The sequence below is a fragment of the Lagopus leucura genome, unplaced genomic scaffold (genome assembly GCF_019238085.1).
Source record: "Lagopus leucura isolate 7727_CA_CO unplaced genomic scaffold, USGS_WTPT01 Super-Scaffold_797, whole genome shotgun sequence".
Classification (NCBI taxonomy): domain Eukaryota; kingdom Metazoa; phylum Chordata; class Aves; order Galliformes; family Phasianidae; genus Lagopus; species Lagopus leucura.
In genome coordinates, this window is record NW_024962259.1 from 1,359,153 (window position 1) to 1,383,635 (window position 24,483).

At 50.9% G+C, this 24,483-nt stretch overlaps 2 protein-coding genes across 10 annotated transcripts in view; one reads left to right on the top strand and one right to left on the bottom strand.

The window, feature by feature from the left end:
* Positions 1-24,483, bottom strand: part of ARSG (arylsulfatase G) — a 39,472-nt gene that overhangs the window by 14,558 nt on the left and 431 nt on the right. For 4 of the 5 annotated variants that reach the window (XM_042865210.1, XM_042865215.1, XM_042865211.1 and 1 more), the window contains exons 2-5: positions 23,827-23,993; positions 22,949-23,048; positions 1,116-1,772; positions 758-945 (exon numbers count right to left, since the gene is read on the bottom strand). In XM_042865210.1, the coding sequence (XP_042721144.1) occupies positions 758-945; positions 1,116-1,309 (382 nt within the window). In that variant the 5' untranslated portion in view covers positions 1,310-1,772; positions 22,949-23,048; positions 23,827-23,993. Of the gene's footprint in view, positions 1-757; positions 946-1,115; positions 1,773-7,626; positions 7,649-22,948; positions 23,049-23,826; positions 23,994-24,483 lie in introns of those variants that run through there. The other variant, XM_042865216.1, reaches the window with a different exon arrangement.
* On the top strand, positions 6,893-14,998 carry SLC16A6 (solute carrier family 16 member 6). 5 transcript variants are annotated; one of them, XM_042865209.1, is made up of 6 exons: positions 6,893-6,995; positions 8,516-8,757; positions 9,294-9,437; positions 9,993-10,121; positions 11,161-11,988; positions 12,575-14,998. In XM_042865209.1, exons 2-6 carry the CDS (start codon positions 8,523-8,525, stop codon positions 12,814-12,816), a joined length of 1,578 nt encoding a protein of 525 aa, XP_042721143.1. In that variant the 5' UTR covers positions 6,893-6,995; positions 8,516-8,522; the 3' UTR covers positions 12,817-14,998. The 5 variants fall into 5 exon arrangements, with proteins under 5 accessions (XP_042721143.1, XP_042721141.1, XP_042721140.1 ...); XM_042865207.1 differs by lacking the exon at positions 6,893-6,995 and adding an exon at positions 7,871-8,111; XM_042865206.1 differs by lacking the exon at positions 6,893-6,995 and having other exon boundaries at positions 8,147-8,757; positions 12,575-12,845; positions 12,971-14,998.

Sequence of the window (24,483 nt, forward strand, 5' to 3'; positions counted from 1 at the left end):
GTTTTAATCTAGCAACAAGAAAGGCCACTTGTTTGTGCTGGCTGGATTTCTTCTTACAGAAACCCAGAAAAACATGCCAAAGGTATCTCACGTCTATCCAAATCAACCATCTCCAACTTTAAAAGGCTCTTTCATGTGTTTGCGTTCAGAAGAGACAATTTCCTAACCCATCCCAAAGAATTGGATTCATCCTCTGATCTGCAGTGTCCCAAGCCTTGGCTGCACCTCGCACACTGATATCAGAGGGGGAGAAGAGACAGCAAGGGCTTCTGTGCTGATGAAACCCCAACACACACATGATCACAGGCAGCTCCACGTGCAGAGGACTCATCACCACCTGATGCACTTTCAGACGGGTCGCAGCACATTGTGTGCACAGGAGGGTGCCCAGCACCATGGCCCAGCAGCACAGAGCATCCCAACCTGCACTGCCAGCCCCTGGGGCATCACACTCAGCATCACACCCAGCCGGGGCGTGCGAGGGCAGCGTTGCTCTGCACACTCATGTTTTCTCAGGAAAACTCAGCGTTCCCATTGAAAGGTTAAGCAACTTCAGATTCCAAGGAAACCTGGGGCAGGCCCAAACTTCAGGCTGTGTTTGAATACGAATATGAAAATTAGGGACTGCAGAAAGAGTGGGGAAAGTGCAAAATCTCTCCCACCCGATCCTTTAGCTGCCGGCACTTGCCCTACATACCCGTGGCATGTTCTTTTTGGGCACCTTCATCTCAGCCACAGTGTGGCTGGTGGGTGTTACCTATAGCTGCTGTGCTGTACCCTGCTGCCCGCAGCACCTCAGCCAGCGTGGTCTCATTGAGGGGCAGGCCGCCCAGCGAGCTGATGGCAAAGTTGTGGGTCACCCCATTGCGCAGGCCGAGGCGCCCCGTGAGCAGAGAGGCGCGGGATGGTGAGCAGGTGGAGGCAGCCGAGTGGAAATCCACAAACCTGGAAAATGAATGGAAAATAAACCTCAGCTTGCAAAATGTGCTCAGTGTGAGTCTGCCTCATCCCTCCCGGCCCACACACAGCCCTCTGAGCCCCAGGAACAAGGGGCTGAAGCAAGACAGAGGTATCAGGGATGCTCAGAAAGGCCCAGGGTGGGGATGCACTGTTACCTTGTCCCTTCAGCAGCCAACTCATCCAAATGTGGGGTCTCTTTCGTCTCGGCCCAGTTGGCCCCCAGGTCCCCCCAGCCCAGATCGTCTGCCAGAATGATGATGAAGTTTGGCTTCCCCTGTGCCACTGGGGGAGCACAGAGCCCCATCAGCACAGCGAGCAGCAGCACAGACCCTGGGGCTGGAGCTCCCATGGTGCTAACGGGGTGATGCTCTCTCCAAAATGCTCCTCCAAGGCCAGGCTGTGTGCCAGGCACCACTTCACAACCTCGGCTACTGACCTGGCTGAAACACCTGCTCCATCCTTCAAACACAGGCACAGCTGGTACTCCTAAAACCAGCACCAGCAAAAGTGTTATTCTTCCAAGTCAGACACCCTCTTTGAAGTCACTGTCACTCTACTTTTAACTTTCTTTCCTTCCTGGTAAATATCTAAATTGTTATTTTTTCCTCCAGAAGCGCACTTGAATTCAGCAGCTCCTGTTGGGGTGACATCTGACAAATGGTTCTTCCTGTGTAGGGTTTCAAGCACAAGTTTGGCAGCAGGCCTTGTTCCCAGTTCTCTGAAGTGTCCCACGTGGGTAAGAATCACCGAGGCTCTGCTGGCAGCTATCAGCAATCCTTTGCCTCCTCAGGTGGCCACCGCTGCAGGAACTCCTGTGCAAGAGACACAAGCAGCCATCAGGACCCGCAGAAGCTCCCTAACCCCAATCCTAAACCTAATTAACCCTAACCCAATCAGCCCCTCCACGGACACAGCCTGCAGGGAATGGCTCATCCAGCGTTGAGGCTTTGCCTTTGATGTTGCATTTCTTGCTGCCCTGCCGCCTGGTGCACAGGGTTGAAATCATGCAGCAATCCAGACAAACCAAAAATGCAATAATGCCCTGGCATTTCTAGGCGTAGAGAAATAAGTGCAGCACTTGAAAATTGTAAGCTGGGATGGCTGCTTAGGGCAGGATTTGTCTCCAAGTGGCAAAGAGGCAACAAGAGCAGACAATCCAAAAACCAACAGCTGTGAAACCCAGCATCCTGAGCACATGGGGACGTGCAGCCAAGCAGGACAAGAGTCACAGAGATAAAGTGTGAGGGAGAGGAGGGAGGGGACGGTCACAAACAAACGAGGACAACATGACAGAAGGAAGCAAGAGAGGGAATACGATGAGCCCCATCTGTAGGCCAAGAGTTTCGTAGCTGGCAGAACAATTTATTTGCAGGTTTCGCTGTGCGTGACTTAAAAGCTTAGGGCTGTCGCTCAGATGGGCAGAATCAGGGTTTTCATCACAGCATTAGGGACAGAACTCAATTCATAATTCATGGCCCGGAGCTTTAACTCACCAGCTCCCAGCAGAGCCCTGCAGCTCTCCGTGAGCTGAGCAGCATGCAGCAGAGCAGGATGAGCCATGGGTGCAGTGTCACAGGGCCATCGCGCACCCTGAGCCACAGCTCAGCCCTGCACACCCAGCTGCAGAACAACCAGAAAACGCCTGCAATCTCTTTGAGAAGCCCCTGGGATTTTGGGGAGGAAAAGGGCTTGAAAGCATCAATTCACCTGGGCGTGGGGAGGACCTCAGCCCCGTTGCAGCTCTCTGGCTGGAGAGGACCAAGTTAAGGCTCCAATGCTCTCCTTTTCACTACTGACCCAGGTGAATATATCTATCTAGAAACCTATGTAAGATTTCACACGCACTGTCTAAACAGAAGAGAGACATGGAGCTGTGCTTGCAATTCCTCCCTACCAGCACTGAATGGTTTTAGAAAGATTTGCTCCCCATGTGGGCACAAAGCCCTTTCCAGGGACCACCACCCCTCACAGCGACCGGAGCAAGGCCACCTGCAGGTGAAAGGGCTGCCATCCAGAAATGGCAGGGGAAACCACATCAGTGTGCTGCTTTAGCACAGAAGGGCTGGGGACAGGAGTGATGTGCCAGGGCTGCCAGCATGCTGTTGGTCAGGGGGACGGGGAGTGCCACCAACACCTCAGCGCCCACTGCAGTCGATTCAGGGGGACCAAAAGGGACAAAGCTGAGCCCCCCATGGGGACGTGCTGATCATAGACGGATGCAGCTTTGCCAGGAAGCCATGCCATAGAAGCCAGCCCCCTGTGCTGAGGATTGCCCCGCACCGCTCCCCACAGCCCTCCAAACCCCATCCTTGTCTGAGCTGCAAAGGCGCAAATCAAACCCCCGTGCTATCTGCTGAAAAGGCAAGGGGGGCAAATGTAAAAATCCAGTGTCTCAGAAGCTGCTCGCTAGGACGAGGGCTGCAGGGCTCTCCTGGCACACTGCCTGGCAGGGGCGACACGTCACAGCAGACGGCAGGCACACCTACGCCTTCAGAGCATCCAGATAGCAGAGTCACCCCGAACTTGGCAGGGGCTCCTGTTTGCTTTGGGGAGGTACACCAGCGTAACACAGCTAAGAAAAACAATCACGAGCGTTTTCAAAGGACATTCTATTCTCTCTAATTTACAGGGGGAAGTCAGCCGGGCCAAAATTTATACGCTGCTGTCAGACAGGGAATCTGAGCTCCGATTTTAGAAGCCGTTTCCAAAAGATGTTTAAGAAAGACAAATGGAAAAGTGGGACGTGACGACGCGGCACGCGCTTCCCTCCCTTGTGCCAGAGGAACCGTCCCCATGGGCAGCTCTGACCTCCAGCATTACCTGCAGGAATTGAGACCTCCTCCACTCGCCAGACAGCCCGCACTGAGGTTCAGGGTGCTGCACTGCCAGCACTGTGCGGCTCGCTGTGACATGGGGCAGCTCAGCTGGCTGTCAGATGGGTGCTGCATAACAAAGTGAAAGTGTGCCTTTGCACGCCAGATAGCAAGAGAGGGGGATAAGGTGGAACCAGACAAACCAGTTCAGAAAAGCCTCACAGCCTCTGCAGGACACTGCTGGGAAAGGCAGAATAGGAAAAGATGCTTCTGGGGCTGAGCCCAGGGATGCCACCGCCAGCTCCCAGCTGCCTGCAACAGAGCCCCAGCCAGAGGATCCACCATGTATTTATTACACATTAACCAGAAGTTTGCAGTCTCGGGGCCAGCACGATGACTTTCACGTTTTTCACATTCCTTCACATTTTCAGGCCCGTGGAGCCAGGTGACAGCTGTGGTGCTCAGAGTGCTCTGCTGCTGTGCCCCGGCGCCACGGCACGTGGGGATGCAGAAGGACAGCAGAAACCCAAACAGCAGCTCTGCTGCTGCAAGGGGCCATGCGGCTGCTGGGATGGACACAGCCTGGTAAGGGGAAAGGTTGTTTTGTTTCCACCTTACCACATGCAGGTGTTTTATTTTCATATTTGAACACAGCAAAGGGCAGGCAGTGCTTTGTGTGCGAGCGTTTTCACCGCCCCATTCAGCCTCCGCAGAGCGAGCAGAGCCCATTCCTGGTAACGCTTGTCCTGACAGTGTTCTGAGCTGTCAGAACTCCATTCCAGGAAAAGGTTTCCGACTGGAATAGTTTATACAAGCTCCCCTCGCAGAATAAGCAGCACTGACAAAAACATACTTCGGCAGACTTAACTAGGATTTCTGCCAGATCCTGAGACCGGAGAATGTTTTCCACTCATCTCACCGTTTGGTCTTTGAGGAAAAGCATTACACACACACAGCAGTGCTGGACAGACCCGAGCTGAATAACTGAGCTCCAGGTCCCTGCCCCACATGGGCAGCACAGTGCTGGGTGAACCGCTGCTTCCCAGCAGCCGCCCCCTGTGTTGTGCCCATGGTCAGGCTTTGCTTTTCATGGCATTCTGCAGAGCTCCATCTCCAGACCTCAAATCACTCCCCGAATCCTTGGGAAGCAGCAGGGAAAGGAACGAGAAGGCAAAGCCAAAGGACAGATGCAACCTACTGACAAGAAACACCAAGGAGCAAACGCCTTTGTTTGTTTTCATGCCAAAGATATCTGCATTCTTATTTCTCCCTTGGAGGCACAACCTGTTTTGTTGTCCCGTAAGCGCTCACGCTGTCACTGCTGGGCTGAATTACAGCTTGAGGAGGGCAACGCCAAGGTGAGGCTGTGTAACAGAAACGTGAGAGGTGCTCACCATGCACCGCAGGGCATGGCACAGCTGGGACAGCAGGCTCAGCGCCAAGCTGCCCTGCCAGCACAGGAGCATCAGTGAGTGGCCAATGGGTTGGTGCTGCTGCAAGAAATCTGTGGGCTTGTGTCTAAGTTACCAGGTGGAACTTGTATCTTCTTTACCCAACCTCCCAGAAGTTTGTTGCCCAACCTCTGCAATCTTCACTGTTTAAAAAAAAAAAAAAAAAAAAAAAAAAAAAAACCAGAAAAAAAAGCAAAGGGACTCCAGCCCAACCTAAAGCACTGGGGTTTACTGAGAGGTTGGGAACTGAAAGAGCAGTTTCATTTGGGTTATTTTTCCAGCTGTATAAACCAGAATCAACAGGTTACACGCTGTCCCAGCAAAGTGCACCCAGCACAGTGCAGGAAGGAGCACGGGGCAGGGGTATGGTGTGCTCCACTGTTATCTATGGGTAAAAGTCCCTCTCTGCAGGGAGAGGGACTGAGCCCTAAGGGTGTGAGGCCCCGAAATCACCCCCGCAGTGTGGGCAGAGTCCATCTGTGCCTGGCACATCTGGCATGGTGAGCTGGGCACTGCAGCACTACTGCCTGAAGGACCCTTCCAGCCCCAGCCATTCTAGAACACTACGATCCCACCACTCTGCAAACAAAGGGACATTTAGCTTCCTAGTGCAAACCTAGCGCCAGGTTCTGCAAGTCCCCAGCGGGCAGAAGTGACGGAGTAAACCCAGACCTTCTCCTGGTAATGCTTAACACTGCTCCCCAAAGGCACTGCCTGCTCCCCTCTACCCTTTTTATCACATTTTGTGCTGAGTCCCCAGTAACCGGACCAGAGATGACCCAGTACCACGGCTGGGACACACCACCCCAGCCCCAATTAGCAATTGGCTGGAGACTCTCCTGGTCAGGGACCCTCCAGCACCAGGTGTGGAGACTCCTAGTAGCATGGCTGCAGATCCAGCAGCAGGGCTGGGGATCTCCTGGTAAGCGACTCAGGGACCCCCCAGTAATAGAGCTGGAGATCCCAGAGTAACAAGGCTGGGCATTGCCCAGCACCTGGGCTCCAGACCTTCCCTGCAATAGGGCCAGGGACCCCTCCAGTAAGAGGGTCACAGACCCTCCAGTACCAGAACTATGGACCCAACTGGGCTGGTGTCTCTCCCAGTACCAAGGCTGGGAACCCCCAGCAGCAAGGCTGAGGATCCCCACAGTAACTGGGCTGGAAACCCAGCAGCAGGGCTGGGACACCCCCAAAAAAGAGAGACAAGAATCCTCCACTCCCAGAGCCGGGACCACCCCGCAGCAGCAGGGCTGCAGAACCCCACGTACCAGGGCTACGGACCCGACGGCAAGCAAGGCTGCAGACCCAGCAGCAGGGTCGGGGGCCGCCCATAAACAGCCTCAAGGCTGGAGAACCCGCAGCACGAGGGTCAGGGAGCCGCTATTAGCCGGGCTGGGGACAGTCCTCCGCCAGCAGGTGCTGGGCCGCCCGGCCGTACAACTCTCCCCCCACCCCTCCGCACCCCCCCATCGAGGCGCGCTCCCAGCACCGCCCCTCCGCGGCACACGCGGTACCGGCGCCGCCGCTGGGGCGAGCCGGGCCCGGCGCGCACATGGCGCTGCGGAGCCGCCGGCGGAGACCGGCTCCAGCCGGTATATAAGGGGCTGGGAGCGAGCGCAGAGCAGCCGCCGCCGCGGGCAGCGGGAGCAGCGAGCGGCCGCCGGGCAGCGGGGCACCTCGGCACCTCCTGTCGCCGCCCCGCCGAGGGTCTGCCGGCATGGGCAGCTCGTAGCCCCGCTCCTCGCCCCGCCGCAGCACCCAGCGCCGCCCGGTGAGTGGCTCCCGGGCTCGGGGAGAGGGGGGCTCGGTTGGCTTTTTAAAATTATTATTATATATTTTTTAATATAGATATATCCATATTTTTCTTCCTTTCCCCCCACCCCCCCTCTCCCTCCTCCTTTCCTCCTTTTCCGCATCCCTTTATTTTTAGCCGGCGGCCCCGGCGCTGCAGAAACCAGGTCTGAAATGTTCGGAAAGTGATGCAGGGAAGGGGGGGCACGCTGCGTCCCTCTGCTCCGGCATCTTTAATTTTTTTCTTTTTTTTTTAATTCCCCTTCACGGTTCACCTTAATTTCTTTTAATTTTTAAACGCACCTTATGCACGTTACGGTTGCGTTTTTTTTCTTTTTTTTTTTTTGTGGGTTTTTTTTTTTTTTTTTTTTTTTTCCTTTGCTTTAATAGCGTGCTTCCTTCCCATCCTCGTGCCATGACACAGGCATCCAGCGCCGGCCCATCGGGAGGGATCGCGGCACTTCCCACAAACTTTGGGCACCGCACGGCGGTGGTCGTGTTTTTTCCCCCCCATCGCGCCCCCCCCCACCTACCTTTTTTCCCCTATCCCTTCTAACTCGGAAGGATGCTGGTGGCAAATCTACCCCCCTCCTACACCGGCCGTGACCCACCTGGCGGTGCCGCAGTGTGGCGGTGGGTGCTGGGGGGGGGGAGGATGGGGGGGGTCCCACGGGGCACCCACTGTCACGGCTGGGTGCCTCGCTGCCAGGTGAGAAGTTCCCCGGTGGGATGGGGAAGCGCTGCCGGAGCCGCCCAGGGTTCAACCGAGCGTAAAATGGAGGAGGGAAATGCCTGGGGGGTGGGGGGGGGGGTGCCGTGCACCGGTGGCCCCTCTTGGGTGACGGCTGCAGGCGGCACCGGGACCGCGTCCCTACGGGCAGCGCAGGTGTTGCGATGCAGAGCTGAGCCTGGGCCGCCGGGCTGGCCGTGCTGAAAAGCACCGCAGCGGTGCTTTTGGGGTACAGCTGTGCTCCCGAGGAGTTGCCGAATGCCGACAGCCGCTCGACGTGACGTTTGAGGGCTTTAAGGAGCAGCGGCTTGCTGCGGTGTGCCGGTGTCATTGATCGACGCTGCGGGGAACGAGAGGCACCCCGAGGTGCGGGCGGCCGCGGGCCGTCACTGCCCAGCGAAGGGCTGCGGATGGGGAGGTCGGGCGCCGTCGGGAAGCCGTGCAGCCCCGGCAGCCCTCTGGGTGCCGCGGTGGATCTTTCACGAACTGCATCCATCCCGCTGTGCTGGAACGCAGCTGATCGCTGGGTTTTGCTGATGGGAACGGCTCAACCCGGTGCTGAGCGGAGAGTTTCTGGTCCTTGGTTCAAAGGGCGCGGGTAGAAATGGCCCCTCTGGGACTGTCGGGGGAGGGACTTCAGCCCAACTCCTGGATTTAATTCCTCAGCAGCACGGGGACTGCCTAGCAGCCCCGGCCAGCTGCTCAGCCGTGCCTTGGTAAGCAAAAATCATATTGAGCTGATGCATGGCTTGTTCTCTCCTCTTTTCCAGATCAAAAATGACTGTCAAAGCTGTAAAAATGCCGTGCACCACTCCAAATGTTTATACTAAAGTGCCTGACGGAGGATGGGGCTGGGCAATTGCTGTGGCTTTCTTCTTTGTGGAAGCTCTTACATATGGCGTTATAAAATCATTTGGAGTTTTCTTCAACGACCTGATGGAAAGCTTTGATGAAACCAACAGCAGGATATCGTGGATAATATCCATCTGTGTGTTTGTGCAGACCTTCACAGGTAAGAGTAAAGGGCAAGAGCCAGAAGGTACAGTTCTGCTGCTGACTCAGCACGTGGAGGCCAGAGATCAGGGACTTGTGTCCCAATGGCTCCATGTTAAATTGCAGCCTCCAGGCTTTGTGGCTGTTTTCTGAGACACAACCAAATGGCTGTCCCAGCCCCCTGGTCTCCCTGAGCTACAGCTCCTGCGTGGTACAAGGACGTGGCCCTTGGCCCAGCTGCTCAGCTCTCAAAGGAGACGAAACTGACAACAGAACACCAAAACCTGACTCAGTGGTGGAAAAAGATCAAAATATAACCTGAGTTTCACCAAAACCCATTTGCTCCTGCTGGTTTGTTCCAGGCTCTCCACCCATGCTGGTTCTTATCCCAGTGCCACGAGCTGCGTGCTGCTGCAGGAGCAATGCTCCGCTATGCGAGCGGATGGGGAGGTGTCACATGGAGGGGATGGGGGTACCTGCAGGAGGTGGCTGGTGGTGGAGCTGCTGGTTGTGTTGTTGCTGATCTGTGCTGACTGCAGCTCTCTTCCCATCCAGCTCCTCTGTCGACGGTGCTCAGCAACCGCTTTGGTCACCGCTTCGTCGTGATGGCTGGAGGGGTGCTGGTCAGCACGGGCATGATCACAGCCTCCTTTGCCCACAGTGTCGTTCACATGTACATCACCATCGGCATCATTTCTGGTGAGTTCCCCTCTTCTCAGATCTGCCATACGCTTGGCTTGCTCCCGCTGCTTCCAGCGAGCTGTGCTGGGGAACGCTGCCACGCTCGGGCAGGAGCTGTGACTGCTGGGCTCAGAGGAACGCCCTTCGTGGGATCACGTTCTCTCTTCTCCTTTTTCTCCCTGTTATTTTTCCCTTGTTCCCATCTGGCCTGGGTGTCCTGCTCACATCTGCTGTCAGTGAGCTTGCCTCGCTTACGGGAGCGATTGCTACAGGCTGAGTCCTTGAGCAGATGGGGTCCTCCAAGTGACGCTGCTGGCTGTTTGGGAACAGGTTTGGGGTTTTAGGCGTTTTGTTTTTTCTTGGGTTTTGCTTTTGTTATTTTTCTCTCTTCCAATTTAAAAAAAATAACATTCTGGTTTCCCCAATGATTTTTTTTTCCAGGGTGACTTGCTGAGTTGGCCGAAATGATACTGTGTAATCTCGCCATGGGGAAAGCTGACTTAACGTGTTCTCGCATCGGTGTTTCCCCCTCCCTTACTTGTTGTTATGGCAATTTTTGGCATTTATTCACAGGCCTCGGGTACTGCCTCTCTTTCCTCCCGACTGTCACCATTTTATCACAGTATTTTGACAAAAGACGTTCGCTGGTCACAGCAGTGGCATCTACAGGGGAATGTTTTGCTGTCTTCCTCTTTGCACCAGGTACAGTGCCAGAACACCACCAATTCATGCATGCCTAAATCACAGCACTACTCTGATCTTTCTCCTAACAAAACGGTGCATGCTGGCCTCCCCATGAGCTGCTGCAGCCCATGGGTGGTTCTCATGTACTCATGTCCTGCAGGCAGGGTTGCAAGTAATCCTGCAGAGCTGAGAACCATGTCTGACACCCTTTCCTGTCCCAAGGAGCTGTGCTGCAGGATACCCACGTCCCCAGCACAGGGGACACAGCGGGGAGCTCGCAGCTGTCAGGCCACAGCAGGGAGAGGGGAAGAGGCACAGCCAGGTGCTGGCAAGGGCTGGGAAAAGGGCTGAGCTCACCCAGCATCACCAGGCAGAACAGGACATGCTACACTGATACACAACCTGCTGCTTCCTTATATAGATCTCGCAGGCTAAAAATAAGACCGAGAAACTTCAGCTATTTAAAACATAAGGCAGTACGAATCACAAGCCCACTAACCTTTAGGAGCAGTCCTAAGCACAGGAGAGTGACACGTCCCCATCACCACCTGCTCCCCACCAGTGTGTCACAGCTTCAGAAGTCATTTCCCCCCCCTACTTCTGACAGGTTTCTGATGTGCATGCTTGCTTCCAGCTAATACCCATCACAAAGCTTAGCTGATTGCAGATGAAGGCTTGCAATTAAGCAGTTACATGCACCTTAGAGCGAGGCTAACAGGCTTCCTCTAGTAGCTGGTTTCAGGGTGGGGTCAGCTGTAAGAGGAAACTCAAATGTTGAGTTCACTTTCATTCACTAAAAATAGCACCACCTCTGTCCTTGCGCATCCCCGGCTAGCTGGGACCTCAGAAGATAGCCTCAGCCCAGTGACAACCCAGAAGGTGTTTGGAGTTGGAAGGGACCCTTAAAAGTCATCTAGTCCAACTCCCCTGCAATGACCAGGGACGTCTACAGCTCAGTCAGGTTGCTCAGAGCCTTCCTTAGCTGTAAACTCAAATAGCTGCTTGGTGCAACTGCAGGGATTTCTAACGATGCTCTTTTTCTGCTTTCTTTCCTCAGTAAACACTCATCTGAAGGAGCAGATCGGCTGGAGATACAGCCTCCTTTTCGTTGGGGCACTGCAGCTGAGCATTGTCATCTGTGGATCGCTGCTGCGACCCATGATAATCAGAGAGCAAGAAGAAGCAGCAGTGAAGGCGCAGCCTCCAGAAGAGCCTGCAGAGACAAAGTACATGCTTGAAAATGAGCAAACACGCACCTCAATAGAGTCCATTGACTCAGGAGTAGAAATAACTACCTCACCCAAAAATGTGCCTGGAAACACCAAAGCAGAGCCGAAAAGTGACGAACCAAAGGACCATGTACAGATAATTGTTGAAAATAACAGCACCCCTACAGAACCAAAAACCAAACTACTGGACTTCTCTGTGATGAGAGACTATAGCTTTATCTGTTATGCATTCTTTGGCCTGTTTGCTACCCTGGGATTCTTCGCTCCCTCCCTGTATGTCATTCCCCTGAGCCGCAGCCTTGGCATCAGCAAAGACCATTCTGCATACATACTGTCTGCAATGGCGATTGCAGAGGTCTTGGGCAGAATTTCAGCTGGCTGGGTGCTCAACAAAGAGCCTATCCGCAAGATCCACGTCGAACTCATCTGCGTCGTCCTGCTGTCCGTAGCACTGTTTGCCTTCCCTTTTGCCTCTGAATTCTGGGGGTTGATGACATGTAGCATATTTTTTGGGTTCATGCTCGGAACAGTAGCGGGCACGCACATCCCGCTGCTGGCAGAAGACGACGTGGTTGGCATTGCAAGAATGTCTTCTGCAGCTGGAGTCTATGTCTTCATTCAGAGCTTCTCTGGGTTGGCTGGGCCACCCCTTGCAGGTAACACTTTCATTGTGGGATGTTTTTTTGTGTGTGTGTTTGACAGATATTGGTGCTGGCTCATCTAGAAAGCTTTCTGCCAGCCCTAATCATAGAACTGCCCTAAAGACCTGCAGCTAGCATGAGGAGACTCAGAGCCAGAAGGCTGCTGCAATGCAGCTCTGCAGAGTCCCACAGATGAGGCAGTCTCCACCGAGGAACCTCAGAGCAGAGAAAAATACTGCAGTGCAACCCTGATCCTGTCAGGCACCTACTGCCAGCATCGCTTCAGGCTGTACTGAATGGTAGAAGCACACGACTTGCCCTGTCCATGTTTTTACCGTACTCAGCTGAAAGACAGACTCTCTCATAAGACAGAGATGCCTAAAGTATTGCAGTCCTAGAGTGACTGCAGTGACTAATGCTCTGACTTGCCTAGCAGTGACTTGCAGAACACATTTTTACTGCTAACTTAAAGTAACATCTCTGTCATTAAGCGTCCTTTCCTTGCAAATTATGATGCTGCGGTACCTGGATTAGAAGCGCTATGGGAGGGATGGGCAAGAGCGTGGGGGCAGGCTGTGGCTAACTGACTTATTTTCTGTAGGTGTCATAGTGGACAGAACACAAAACTACAGCTCAGCCTTCTACTCCTGTGCCGCTGGCACGGTCATGGGTGCTGTGTTTCTGTCCTTGGTGAGACCGTGCAAGGTTGGGATGTGCCACCAGCAGGCACCGGGCGCAGAGGGAAGCGTGGTAGAAGGCACACAGGACTCGCCAGAGGACTTCATAGACATGGACATTGGAAAGGCAGATCATTCAGGAAAAGGCTCTGACAGCGTGGCTTAAAAACCACTCCTCTACCAAGCATCCTTGGTGTAAGACTACGGAAAATGTCAACTCTGCTCCACATTTTAAAACTACATTCTGAAGGGAATGTGAAATTTTAAATGTGAACAGAACAGTTGCTATCAACAACTTTTTTTTTTTTTTTTATTCTTAGAAAAAACTTTTTTTAAAACCAACTGAAAGCTCCATAGAAAGCCACAAAAGAGCAGCTCCTGCCTAGCATGAAGATGTGATGCACACTCCTGCTTTCCAGTACCACCTGTAGCTGAAGTCTTGACCGATTCCATGTGAAAAACTGAAGAGCAGAACCAGCCCATGCAGCTCAAGCCAGCGGAGCAGTCTGACTGTCTCCATCCCATGCTGCAAGCCCTGTGCAGTCCAGAAACCAATTACACTAACGAGAGAAGAGTATTTCATGCAATACCAGTAGCCAACTGCATTTTCTTGCGGAAGAATATGGACTGATGTTTCAGATTTGAGGAGGCCAGGCTGGATAGCGGCTTAAAACATTGCAATTATTCTTCTAATTAACTTGAATGTCACAAATGCTGGGAAATTGGAGGTTCCATATGTCTTTATGGCCAGTTATTACTGCACATGTATCACAATAAGGTCATTTTTCTTCTCCTGATTGATTTTTTTCTTAACTATTTTCTATTCGTTTTCTGTTTATAATTTAACTATTTATTAATTTATTCTGATAGTTAAAGGACATTATTTTAAATAACTGGAGAGGAAAAATTATCTTCTGCATCGTGGGAAGCTGTCTTTACGTTAGTCTCTTCAATGCCTATATTGTATTGCTCGCTTGTGAAATCATTAGGAAACTTAATTTTACAGCGTAGTTGTTTTTAATAGGTAGCTCTTAGGTAGCCCAATTATTTAAAAGATGACGATGGATAATAATAATAAACTACAGATTCAGCATCTCTTTCTGTAAGGCCTCAGCTGCTGGCAGCAGATCTGGCTGCGCTGCCACGATCAGATCGCTGCGCAGGGAAGATCCGGCCCAGCATGTCTTCAGCCATGTCTGAATGTACCCCAAAATTTCCCCTCTAGGGGCACAGAGCTCTGTGCCACATCACTGAGCAAAGGCAGGTTGGTGCCAGCAGCGCCCCTTCCTCCCACACTCGGTGAGAGGCTTCTTTGCTGCTGCCTTCAGGGAGAAACGAACTGGAGCCCGTGTGCACTTAATGTGTGTAAGACAAAGTAGTAGCTGTTCATGTAGTCTTAGTGGGAGAGGCTCCCGCTCACGGTGACACAAGCTTGCTTACCCCACCTATATGCATCTTAATGCCTCTAGGCAACTCAGGGGGATCAATAAAACAAGTCTGCTTCGGTTCGATGCTTTGGAAAAAAAAAAGCATTTCTGTGCATTTAAGTGGAAGTGGCATCATGCATTAACTGCTACACTGACACGTCTGTGCGTTCTACCAGCCATAGATATGTGGGACAATCTGTTAAACTCCTCTTTGGGAAGGTGCTTGATTTGTTTTTCTGTCTTAGATGTCCAAAAATGAGACAGGCACTCGTGCAACCAGTTGGCTGCAGCAGCCCATTGCCATTGCCTGGCAGCTGTCACGTCCACGCTGCATCTCGTGTCCTTTCCGTGCCTCAGCACTTTATCATCCCCAGCAGAACCTCACGCCAAGGACTGGAAGACCCCTCACAGAGGACTCATGCATTGTGAGTCAGTGAGTCAATGATCAAATGTGTCGCGTTTCGATGTGCTTTTATTTATTGTTAATTTATGATACTTCAAGCATGTTGGTAAATGTTCTGTAGCCTATAATTGTAAGGTTATTGAAGTCTTTGTAATACGAGACCTCACTACAGCACTTTGCTATTACAACTCTGCTTGAAAGTGGAATAAGGCCTCCAGGTTCTGTGTGTGTGTGTGGAAGCTCTCCGTTCTGCAGATTTACGAGGTTCTACTGTATTGTTATTATTGTTTGTTTGTTTTTTTTACAACCATTTCCAATACAGCTCAAATCCTACATTTGTCACTGACCTCACAGCACGTTTCTGCCCCGGCTCCAGCAGGGCAGCACGGCTGTGCCGGCCCGGCAGGTGCCAACGAGCTCAAAGCAGGATTTACTGATTTGTTTGTAATGTATCTACTGGTCTCTGGAAATACTCTAAACACTGAGTTTTTGCAATAAACTTGTTTGGTTTTTTTTTTTAACTTTTTTTTTTTTTTTTTTTTTTTTCATTTTGAATTCATTTTGAACCTCCCTCTCCCCCCAGGGCGGCTGCTGCTTCCCCTACCAGGAGGGCTGTGCTGCTGCACATCGTTCCTGGGGCTGAAGCAGTGTGTCTGCCCTGCAGCTTGGGCAACCCCACGTTCTATATGAGCTGCCTGGAAGCTGGTAGCTTAGTGCTGACCTCAAGGGTACTCTTGTCAACCCTTATAGCACAGGCCTGGTTGTAAGCAGCCGCTCCTGCTGCTGCTGCTGGGTGTGAGTGGGAATTGAATTGGTGCTACTCAGAGAGGTGATCTGCATGTCTTCAAGAAGCAGGCAATCATGTCATTATTATATCATCTCTCTCAATTGCAGAATGCTTTCTACTTGCCAGGCTTGTGTATCAGAAACCAAGCTAAAAAACTCCAGGGTGGTTGCACTAAGTGACAATTTTCTCCCCCTCAAACCTCACTTCTCTTTATACCAGTTGAGATTATGTCCTCCCTCGCTTAGTCTGTAGCTCCCAGAACCGCCAACCCCTGCAAAGAGCACTACAGCCATGCTGCATCATTTCAAATATGAGTGCATATATTCAATTTGCAAATTAACTACTTGCTGAAAGACTCATCACACCACTGATACACACTAATTGCAATTTGCTTTCATTCCAGTTGCAAAAGTTCTAGAGCAGAGATGATAATATGTGCAAGCAGAGCAGACGGCACAAATACCAGAGTGCCAGGAAGATCATCAGTCTCCAGATCTGACTCTGGCTCGTTTACAGCAGTGAACAAACATTATTTGCAACAACTTCCACAAAAGAACAACAGAAGAGTTTTACAAAGGCTGCTCTTAGGTATAAGAGCACATAAAGCTGTAACACTATCACACGTCTCCCACCTGGTTTAAATTAATGGCCCATGACCTCCTCTGTTATTCTGGTCTGAAGGCATTGATACCAGAATAAAATAGAGTAAAAACACTTCTGCTCAGTAACTGTATATCCAATTTGAACCAGTAAATAGGAGGACAGCGTGGGAGAGAAGAGCTCACTTCTGCAAGCCTCCACACTCCCTTCAGAAGGGATTGTATAAGCTCTGTAGTCATCTCGCCAACGAGGGCAATGCCAACCAGATGTAAGCACAGGAAATTACACAAGGGCAGCTTGCAGAGGGCAAAAAACGCCAGCCATAGGTGTCTGTCCATCCTAAAGCAGAAAGCTGTCTTGTTCCTTATCTGGGGGAATAGAGGTCTTTAAAAAGAAAGCCCCTTTCTTTTTTTCCCCCATTGAAAACTAAAAGGAACAGCAACCTGTTGGCCTTGCTTTAGATGAGCTAACATCAGGTACTCAGAGGGAAAAATGCCTTTAAAAACAGCTAAACTGGTTTGGGGAGGAAAAAAAAAAAAAGTGAAGTAGGTGCTTACAAAACAACACAAGTGTTTTAATGATTCCCTTCAGATGTTAGTTGTTAGCATGTGAGATCATTGTTTTCCAGCTGCCCATAGTAAACATGACCTGAATTTTCACACTGATGCAAGCACAAAAAGCAATCCTTCTCCCTCCTTAGAGCTCACCCTGAAGATGTCTCAGAGTTCAGTTTTAGAGAGCTTCAAGTAACTGCTGGCTTTGTTAAAAGAGCAACAAAGAGAAAAGCGCTGTTTGCAGAGGAATTACTTTCTACTTGGTGACCAGTGGGTAACACCGAAAGGCAGAACCCCTCCTCTGCACTGGAACACCACACCAAGAGCACGTGTTTCCCTTTGGCCAGAGATGCTTTGCACAGAAATCTGCCCGCTGCCCATCAGCTCTGTGAGCACAGACCCACAGGGGCCTGGGGACTCTGGGCTGGAGAGGGAACGGTTCCCTTTAGTGCAGTGCTGCTGCAGGAGGCATCCAAAGATGCTCTCAATTAAAGAGCCCTGTTGTCAGCTGAAGTTTATGTACCTCCTATGGGTCGAGGCAAACTCCAGGGTTCCTGGCAGAGATATACAGAGTTTTTCCCTCCCCACTGCACTCACACAGACTTTTATTTGCAAGATGTGCAAACCCATAGCCTACGCTAGCATAAAGTTTTTTTTTCCCCCCTGCAAATTGCAGCAAGTCATGCAATAAATCAAATACAACCCCCCACCCTCTTTCCTACAGCAGTTGTCAAGCCCCAGTTACGACAATTTGTGGTAAAATATTACTCACCAGCATTTTGGCCTGTGTGAGAAGCTCTGCCTCTGTAAAGACAGCCCCCTAAATCACTGCTTTGTCACAGAAGCCACAAGCGTAACCAAAAGACTTATTACACGCAGACATTATGAGAAGAAGGCCAACAAGACAATAGTTCCCCCTGCTTCCTTTTTGTCAAAGCTTTCACTAATGCTGTGAATGGCTTTTGCTCCTTCAGCTGCTGCTGGCTGCTTGCTGCGGGCTGCCCAGCCCTTGGGCACTGTGAGCATTGCTGGGAGCTCGTGCCAGAGCCTGGCACCCCTCACCACGGCCCTTTGCTTTGAGCACCACAACAAGTTAGCACAGGTCACGTGAAGTTACCACAACCTGCACAGCAAGGCTGCTTTGCATTTGGCCACTGATGTCTCTCCTGTGCTGAGGACTCCACATCTGGATGCAGCGCTCCAGGTGAGAGCTCACCAACATGGAGATGATCTGCTGCAGAATGATCCAAAGACCTGGAATAACCAGCGGAGTTACAGCCATGGTTTGTCTAAGGAGTGTGGGAGTTGGGCACAGGGAACCAACCCCAGCAGGGAGAGGGGTTTTGGTTCTCATTGCTCCCCATGCAATGCTGCTGCTGGAGCAAAGCACTCTCCAGCTCTGCCCTGGGCACTGAGCAGGTGCCCCGACCCCAGCACAGCCCCTGCTTATCCCCATTGTGTGCAATGGGGGAAGGTTTCCTGTGGTGATGTTACTGTAAATTGATGACTACGTAACACAGGGATGGGTGCCCAGGCCACCTGAAGAATACACAGACATTTCAGTCACCTCTGATCCATTTCTGACACTGTCCCTTGGACAAATCCACTGCTGAGGCCAGTTTGAGTTTCAGCCACTTCCAGACACAACATTTGAGCAAAGTCACTTAAAACCTTCCCCTCGCATGCCTGCTTTTTCTGTTGGTGTCAGCACACCCTGGGCACACATCCTGGCTGCAGACAGCAGTGCTTTGGGGACACCTCAATTCTCATGGGCACTGTTATTCATGGCTCAGCACTGGCAGCCAGGAGCTTGCACAGTAAATGCTGCACTCTGCATTCTCATAGAAAGCCAGCAGCAGGTGTAAGGGAAGAGACTGCTTGGTTTGCACAGAGAGGAGAGCAGGGCAGGATCCAGCAGCAAAGACTGGGCTGAAGTTGGGGTGCACCCACAGCAGGACTCCTCTGCTCTACTAAGGCAGCTGCGTGCTACAAGCCAGCTTTTGCTGAACTGTGCATTGTGCATGCCAAGAAACTTGGCATTTGGCAACACATGTGGAGCAGGAGGACCATATCCTGCTAGCATCTGAGCACTCTGCCCCTTCCCAAACACTGCAAGGCTCCCTGACTGCTGGGAAACATCCCTCACCCTCCTCCTGCAATAGCCCATGCCTTCAGGCTTTGAGCTCGCCCTCACCACAACACATTAGTCACCAAAATGCTGCCTGCACTTGTATCTCCCTCCCTCATACACCCCAGGCTTTATCAACAACAGCTTATCAGTAGCAGCCACTCAGAGGAGCAGCCCCACGGCACTATCGGTGACGTGAGGCAGGGCTGGATCACTGCTGTCAGCTGGTCTCACCAGGCGGATGGATCAGGCTGGTTTTGTGCCTCCAGGAAAACCCAGACCCCTCCCATGCATCATCAGAAAGACCCAGAAGCAAAACTCATGCACTCTCTGCACAGAGCTGCCTGCCATACTTCAGTCCTCCTGGCCTCGGGGTCCAAGAGGAGCACTGCACACCTCTGTGAGCTCAAAAGCTCTGACTGCAGCAATTCTGCAACAGCAAAACTCCCCCCGTGTCCACCTGCAGGGGAACCACTTGGTCCTTGCAAGATTTTCACTCCTTCAGTGACTCAGCACAAGTCCCCATGCTCTGCCAGAGTAAAACACATTAAATAAACAGTACCTGGAAAGACAGAGTCTGCAGAGTCTCTCCCATTCACGGGCTGTTTTTCTCCTGCCCCAGCTGGTGAGGAGTCAGAGCCCTGCACGGCTTCTTTCAACATCACAATTGAGAGCTCTCAGAAGAGAACTTGGAAACAAACTCCCTTTACAATTAGCAGAAGTCCTGGCCCAAACACATCACCTCAATATTTAAATACAAAACCACGTTCAATCTTTGGTTTGTCAAAAGTTTTCATTGAAGCTGCCCATATCCTTCCCAGATCTACAGCGTTAGCTTCGCACCTCCACGATTTTTCTTCCATCTATTTTGCACAGCCTTGAATAAGACAGGAGTTTTCAAGAATTTCTTCATGCGTTTAAGATCAGGGGTGTACCTGAAGGAAGCAGGGCTGGCTCTTCTAAAGGTAGATACAGCTAACCAAGTCCAGCCAGTATTTCTTTGTCACCAATGCATGTGCCTGTAGTTCTGACCCAATTCTGCAAGCTGCTCTGCTGGTGAAATCTGACAGTGGCAGCACTTAGGAATGTACCTGTACACTTGGAAGTGCTTCTTGGACTGTATTCTTTAAGGACCAGACCTTGCAGCCCAACCTGCATGTTGTACTTCTGGGGACAACGGCGTCTTCTGTGCAAAAGAAGGAGCCAAACTGGTCAGCTAACAGTGTGTGTAAAGCAATAACTGAACATAAACGGTATATTTTTATAGGGTTAATTTGTTTCTGTGTAAAAACAATAACAATAAATATCAGAATGTGTGTTTCTATTTCAAAATGCTATTTATATACAGAGATGCAATTTATTGTGTGCTTTCTCACTGGCAGAATAGCAGCTAATTCACACACTTCAGAGAAACTAATTGCTCTCAGTGTGTAGGAGCAGGAAGGGAGCACCAAAGTAGATCTGTGCAGCAGGGTGCACAAATTAATGCTGAAAATGATGCCCAGTGGGAATATTCTCACCTGCCAGCCTGGTCTGGGGCTCAGGGATGAGTGAGTCAAGTTACCAGGAAAGAGAGGAAATATCCTACCTAGGTGATGTAAAGCGAAATGAAAGGCTGACCACATCCTGGTAACATTAATTACAAATAACACCCCGACACAGGAAATTAAACCTTTCACGTGAGGCGCCAATTAAATCTGTGAACCCACTTCAGGAAAAAAAAAAAATCATAAAAATCAGAAACTATGTAAATAACCCGGATTAAAGTCCAAGGCGCCTCCTCTTGATCTCCACACGGGCAGACGTCTGACCCTCTCCCTGCAATGCACTGCCAAGGACAGGGCCTGGTCCCAGGACAGGCTCTCAGGGCAGCACTGCCCTCAGATGATGTCTCCCACACCCACAGCCAGCAGTTCACTCACCGCTGCCTTTCACCTGCAAATACTGTTTCACTTGTGCACAGGGACTCTCATTCCTGCAACCTTAGCACTAGCCTTACAGTACATGAGATATTAAACAGCACAAGAATCTTTTGCAGCTGTGCGTAGTGCAGCACACCCCAGACCCTATTTATAAAAGAAGTGTTCAACAGTGATGAAGACAAACATTCCTGGATACAGGCGGCATCAGCAGAGACCAAACACTGCAGCATCCTGTTAGCAACCAGTGTCAGCCAAGAGATGATACAAACATGAGCTTTTCAGTGAAGAATTTTTAATGCACTGGTAGATTCTCATCACGCTGTAAATTTTAAAATAGTTCGTAGTAAATGATGGAAAGTAACCCTTTAAATACCCGAGCTTTTCTGTGTGTACTCTACACTTCTTTTGCCTGCTTTTTCCGTATGCTTTAGTCCTACACCACATCAAAATCTGCTGGTAGCCACCTGTGGCTCTTCTTGAACACTTCCAGGGACTCGGGGGAAGGAGACTTGATGGCTGTGCTGGGCCCTGCCCATGACAGTAAGGCTTTCACCATAAACAGACAACACAAAATGAGAAAGTTGCAAGATTTTAACTTGAATGCTGTAAAACCAAAGACTTCAGAGTCATTTTCTCACCACTGCATTCTGCTCCACGCTCTTAATAAAAGTGGGGTTAATGCTAGCTAGGAGGTCTTCAGCCCCTGTGTGCAGCACAACCCTCCTGCCTCTTTCCCTCCAAGTGCCCTGGCAACACCTGCTTCTTGTTAGCAAAACAAATAAACAGTTTGTTTCTAACCACAAGTATAACTCTCTACCGCTGACATTTCTTCGCACGTCTCAGACCGCAGCTTCCTTTTGAAACCCTAAACTTACATGCTCCCTCAGTTCTTTAGTAAGACTGTAGAAAGATGAGAAAAACAAGCAGCCGTGCAGAGACAGAAGCGACAGTATCTACAGCAACAGCTGAAACAAAAACTAACGCAGGGGTTGTGAAATTCGCCGTGCAGGGACACTCAAACAGGCTGAGTGGTACATATTGATGGTGAAATAAATCTCACGAGTGAGGCGTCAGCTCCCAGGCAGGGCTCGTGCTCCCAGCCACCAATTCCCATGGCACTTCTCAGGCAGAGGCAAACCCTGGCAGCGGTGCTCTGCTCCTGACACCTCCGTCTCAGGAGGCCGTGGGAACAGCTGATAAGAGTTTTGAAGATGCAATATTGGCATTCGTGCCCTGCTGTACAAGATCTGCAGGGCAGCGGGTGATGGCACCAGGATGCAGGTGGGCGAGCAGTGAAAGAGCCCTGCAGCAGGGTGCCAACAGCACGGCTGCTGAAGGAGCAGAAAGAAAAGTTTGGCTATTGGCTTCTGGGACTGCCCAGACCTGAGAGCTTTCAGCGTGGCACACCGCAGCTCACACCTGCGAGCTGGGCACAGAACAGAGGACACCTATCTGAGCTCCCCAGGTGCCCATGGCACTGGCACAGTCCAAAAACCCGCCCAGTTTCACATCCTGCCTTAGGTAAACTCTTCCTCTCTACACCTCCCCACCTTCCTCCGCTCCTTTCCGCTCACAGCCCCGCTGCACGCCGCGCTCCCCCCCCCCCCCCCCCCCGCCGGGGTGCAGCTCGGAGCCGGGCGGCGCTGCGCAGCCCGCTGGCGCCCCCTGCTGGCCGCCTCCGCGGGGCTCCCGGATGGCAAAGCGGAGCCCGGCGTTGGGGGAAGCCGGCACTCCGGCCGAGCTCTCAGCGATGCTTTCAGCTCTTCATACGGTATTTTTAAGGCTGAAGACACGGCGGGGTTGCTGCTGCCCTTACCCGCACACCCCGTCACCATGCAAATCTGATTGTTTGAGCGTGACGTGCCTAGCAAAGTCTGACGCTTGATAGCTTTATCAGGGAAGGGCCAAAGAGCGTAATTAGGACTGGCACAGTTCACTTACCAGGGAGCACTGCTGTGATCAGCAGGCCAACCCACGCTCTGAGCGTGGCACAGGTCACTGAAACTATCAGACTTACAGCTCATCTCTCACATGTCAGGAAGTTTTTAGCATGTAAAAAACACGCTGCTGTTTGTTAGGGACTCCCCTCTTGGTTTTATTTGCATATGACACTCAGCAGAAGAAAGGGGAACTGAGCGGCACGGTTCCACCCAGAATTTAGCACCACAGCATTCCAGTTAAAATCTTTAGCACCACAGCAGAATCAGTGCCACTTGTGTGCCCTCCTTCTGGGAAGATTAGATAGCAATGAAGTGGAAATACATCCATCTTCTATCGCGTAGCCATAAAACAAACTAAAAAGCAGTAACCCTGCTCACCTTCCACCACACTTCCACAGCAAACAGAATAGAACAAAACAATTCCATTGGAAGGGACCTCAAAGACCATCACGTTCAACTGAAGCTGACTGTTTCTGTTTTGAAAGTCATCTGAGTTTTCAAGGCACACAAAGTCATTGCTGTAAGACAACACAGTACCTTCTGTCACAGGAGTTTGTCCAAAGGAAATTCCAAGACTCAGCAGGATGGAGGTGTAGCACAGCTGTCCTCACAAAAAGCATCTCCTGGTTTTTGTCCCCTGAGATAAACAAACGAATAAAGGACCATTGATGACAAGGCTATTTTCAGGAAACGAGTGGAAATACAGAGAAAAGGTGTGAACATGCAGGGTCATTTTTACTAAGGAAATGCTCAGTGTTGAGCAGGACAGCCTGGGCCTCCAGGCAATTAGCCTAGGTGGTTTGGGTTGGTTTGGTTTTTTTTTGGTTCACAGAAAGGACAATAAGAAATGTAGATGCTTGAATCTGCTGCTGACTGCTAGGGGGCAAAGTCGTCTTGGCCCTATGGATATTGGAATAGGCTCAGCAAAATACCTAATGAACTGCACCACAAGAAAAACACCAATATGGGCGAATAGCAAATTTTATTACTGTACTTGCCCTAATTGTTTTCTCAACTTACACTTGACAAGAACATAAATCCCACATTATTATGCTCAATAAAAGGCAAAACACCTCTCTGTCCACTGCAGTTATTGAGGGAGTTTATTTCTCATGCACAGTGGCTGACAGTATAGCCTTCACAGAGTAATTCCACCAGCTCCCGAAGCACCAGGCTGCTGCTCTCAGATCACCCTGCCATCTGCAATGGGACTACTTCAATGAATAAAAGCTACAGAATCAGCTACAGGAGCTGGCATTTGGGCTTGCAGGATACTGACCTTTAAAGTGTCTTCACACCTGTTCTCTCCAGCACAAAGCACTGGGAACAGGCTTTTAACAGACATCTCCACCTTGATTACTGGCCAACAAAGAATCTCAAGTTCCCTCTGTTTATCACTTAACAGCATTAAGTACCTGAGTAAGTCTGCAGGCTCACAGTGTGCCCATTTACTTGAGAAGCACACGTTGTATCTGCAAGTGGAATAGGTTCTGGGATCTGTACGGTCAGACCACAGCAAAAGGCTTCACGGTACTCCTTCAGCCATCTCCTGTCATCCTCCAAACAGAGTTCTTGAACAGACCTGTACAAGGAATTCAAAATGGCACGAAGTTATTAAAATGACATTAAATTATTAATTACCTTGCAGCAGAATAAGCCAATCAACTCGCTTAACAGCTTTTATCAGAGCTGCAATATTCCCACTTACTGCGATTTTTAATGAATTTCAGTCTGTTTCATGGCGCAGAAATACACAGACCAGCTGCTGTGCAGTACTGTAACATGTAACACAACATAGAGGCTTCAAAGATCTCATTGTGTTCTCCCATCTTTACCAACCCTGCAGCAGCACTCTGCCCATCACAGAAGTATAAATGTTCACCAACAACGGCTGCAATGCTGCACACCAAGGCCACACAACAAGGGCTTGGCTATCTGCCATCACACCCAACTGGGCCACCAGCAGCATCACTCCCCTCAGCATGGGACAGAACCCCAACAGGACTATGCACATCTCAACATGACCATCCCATCCCACATCCCAACACATCCCATCCCACATCCCAACACAT

Excerpts from the sequence above, each read along its gene's own strand:
- SLC16A6 (XM_042865205.1), top strand. The coding sequence starts at position 8,490 with ATGGCTTGTTCTCTCCTCTTTTCCAGATCAAAAATGACTGTCAAAGCT. Across the intron at positions 8,758-9,293 it reads GTTTGTGCAGACCTTCACAG|CTCCTCTGTCGACGGTGCTC; the intron begins GTAAGAGTAAAG and ends CTTCCCATCCAG. Across the intron at positions 9,438-9,992 it reads CACCATCGGCATCATTTCTG|GCCTCGGGTACTGCCTCTCT; the intron begins GTGAGTTCCCCT and ends ATTTATTCACAG.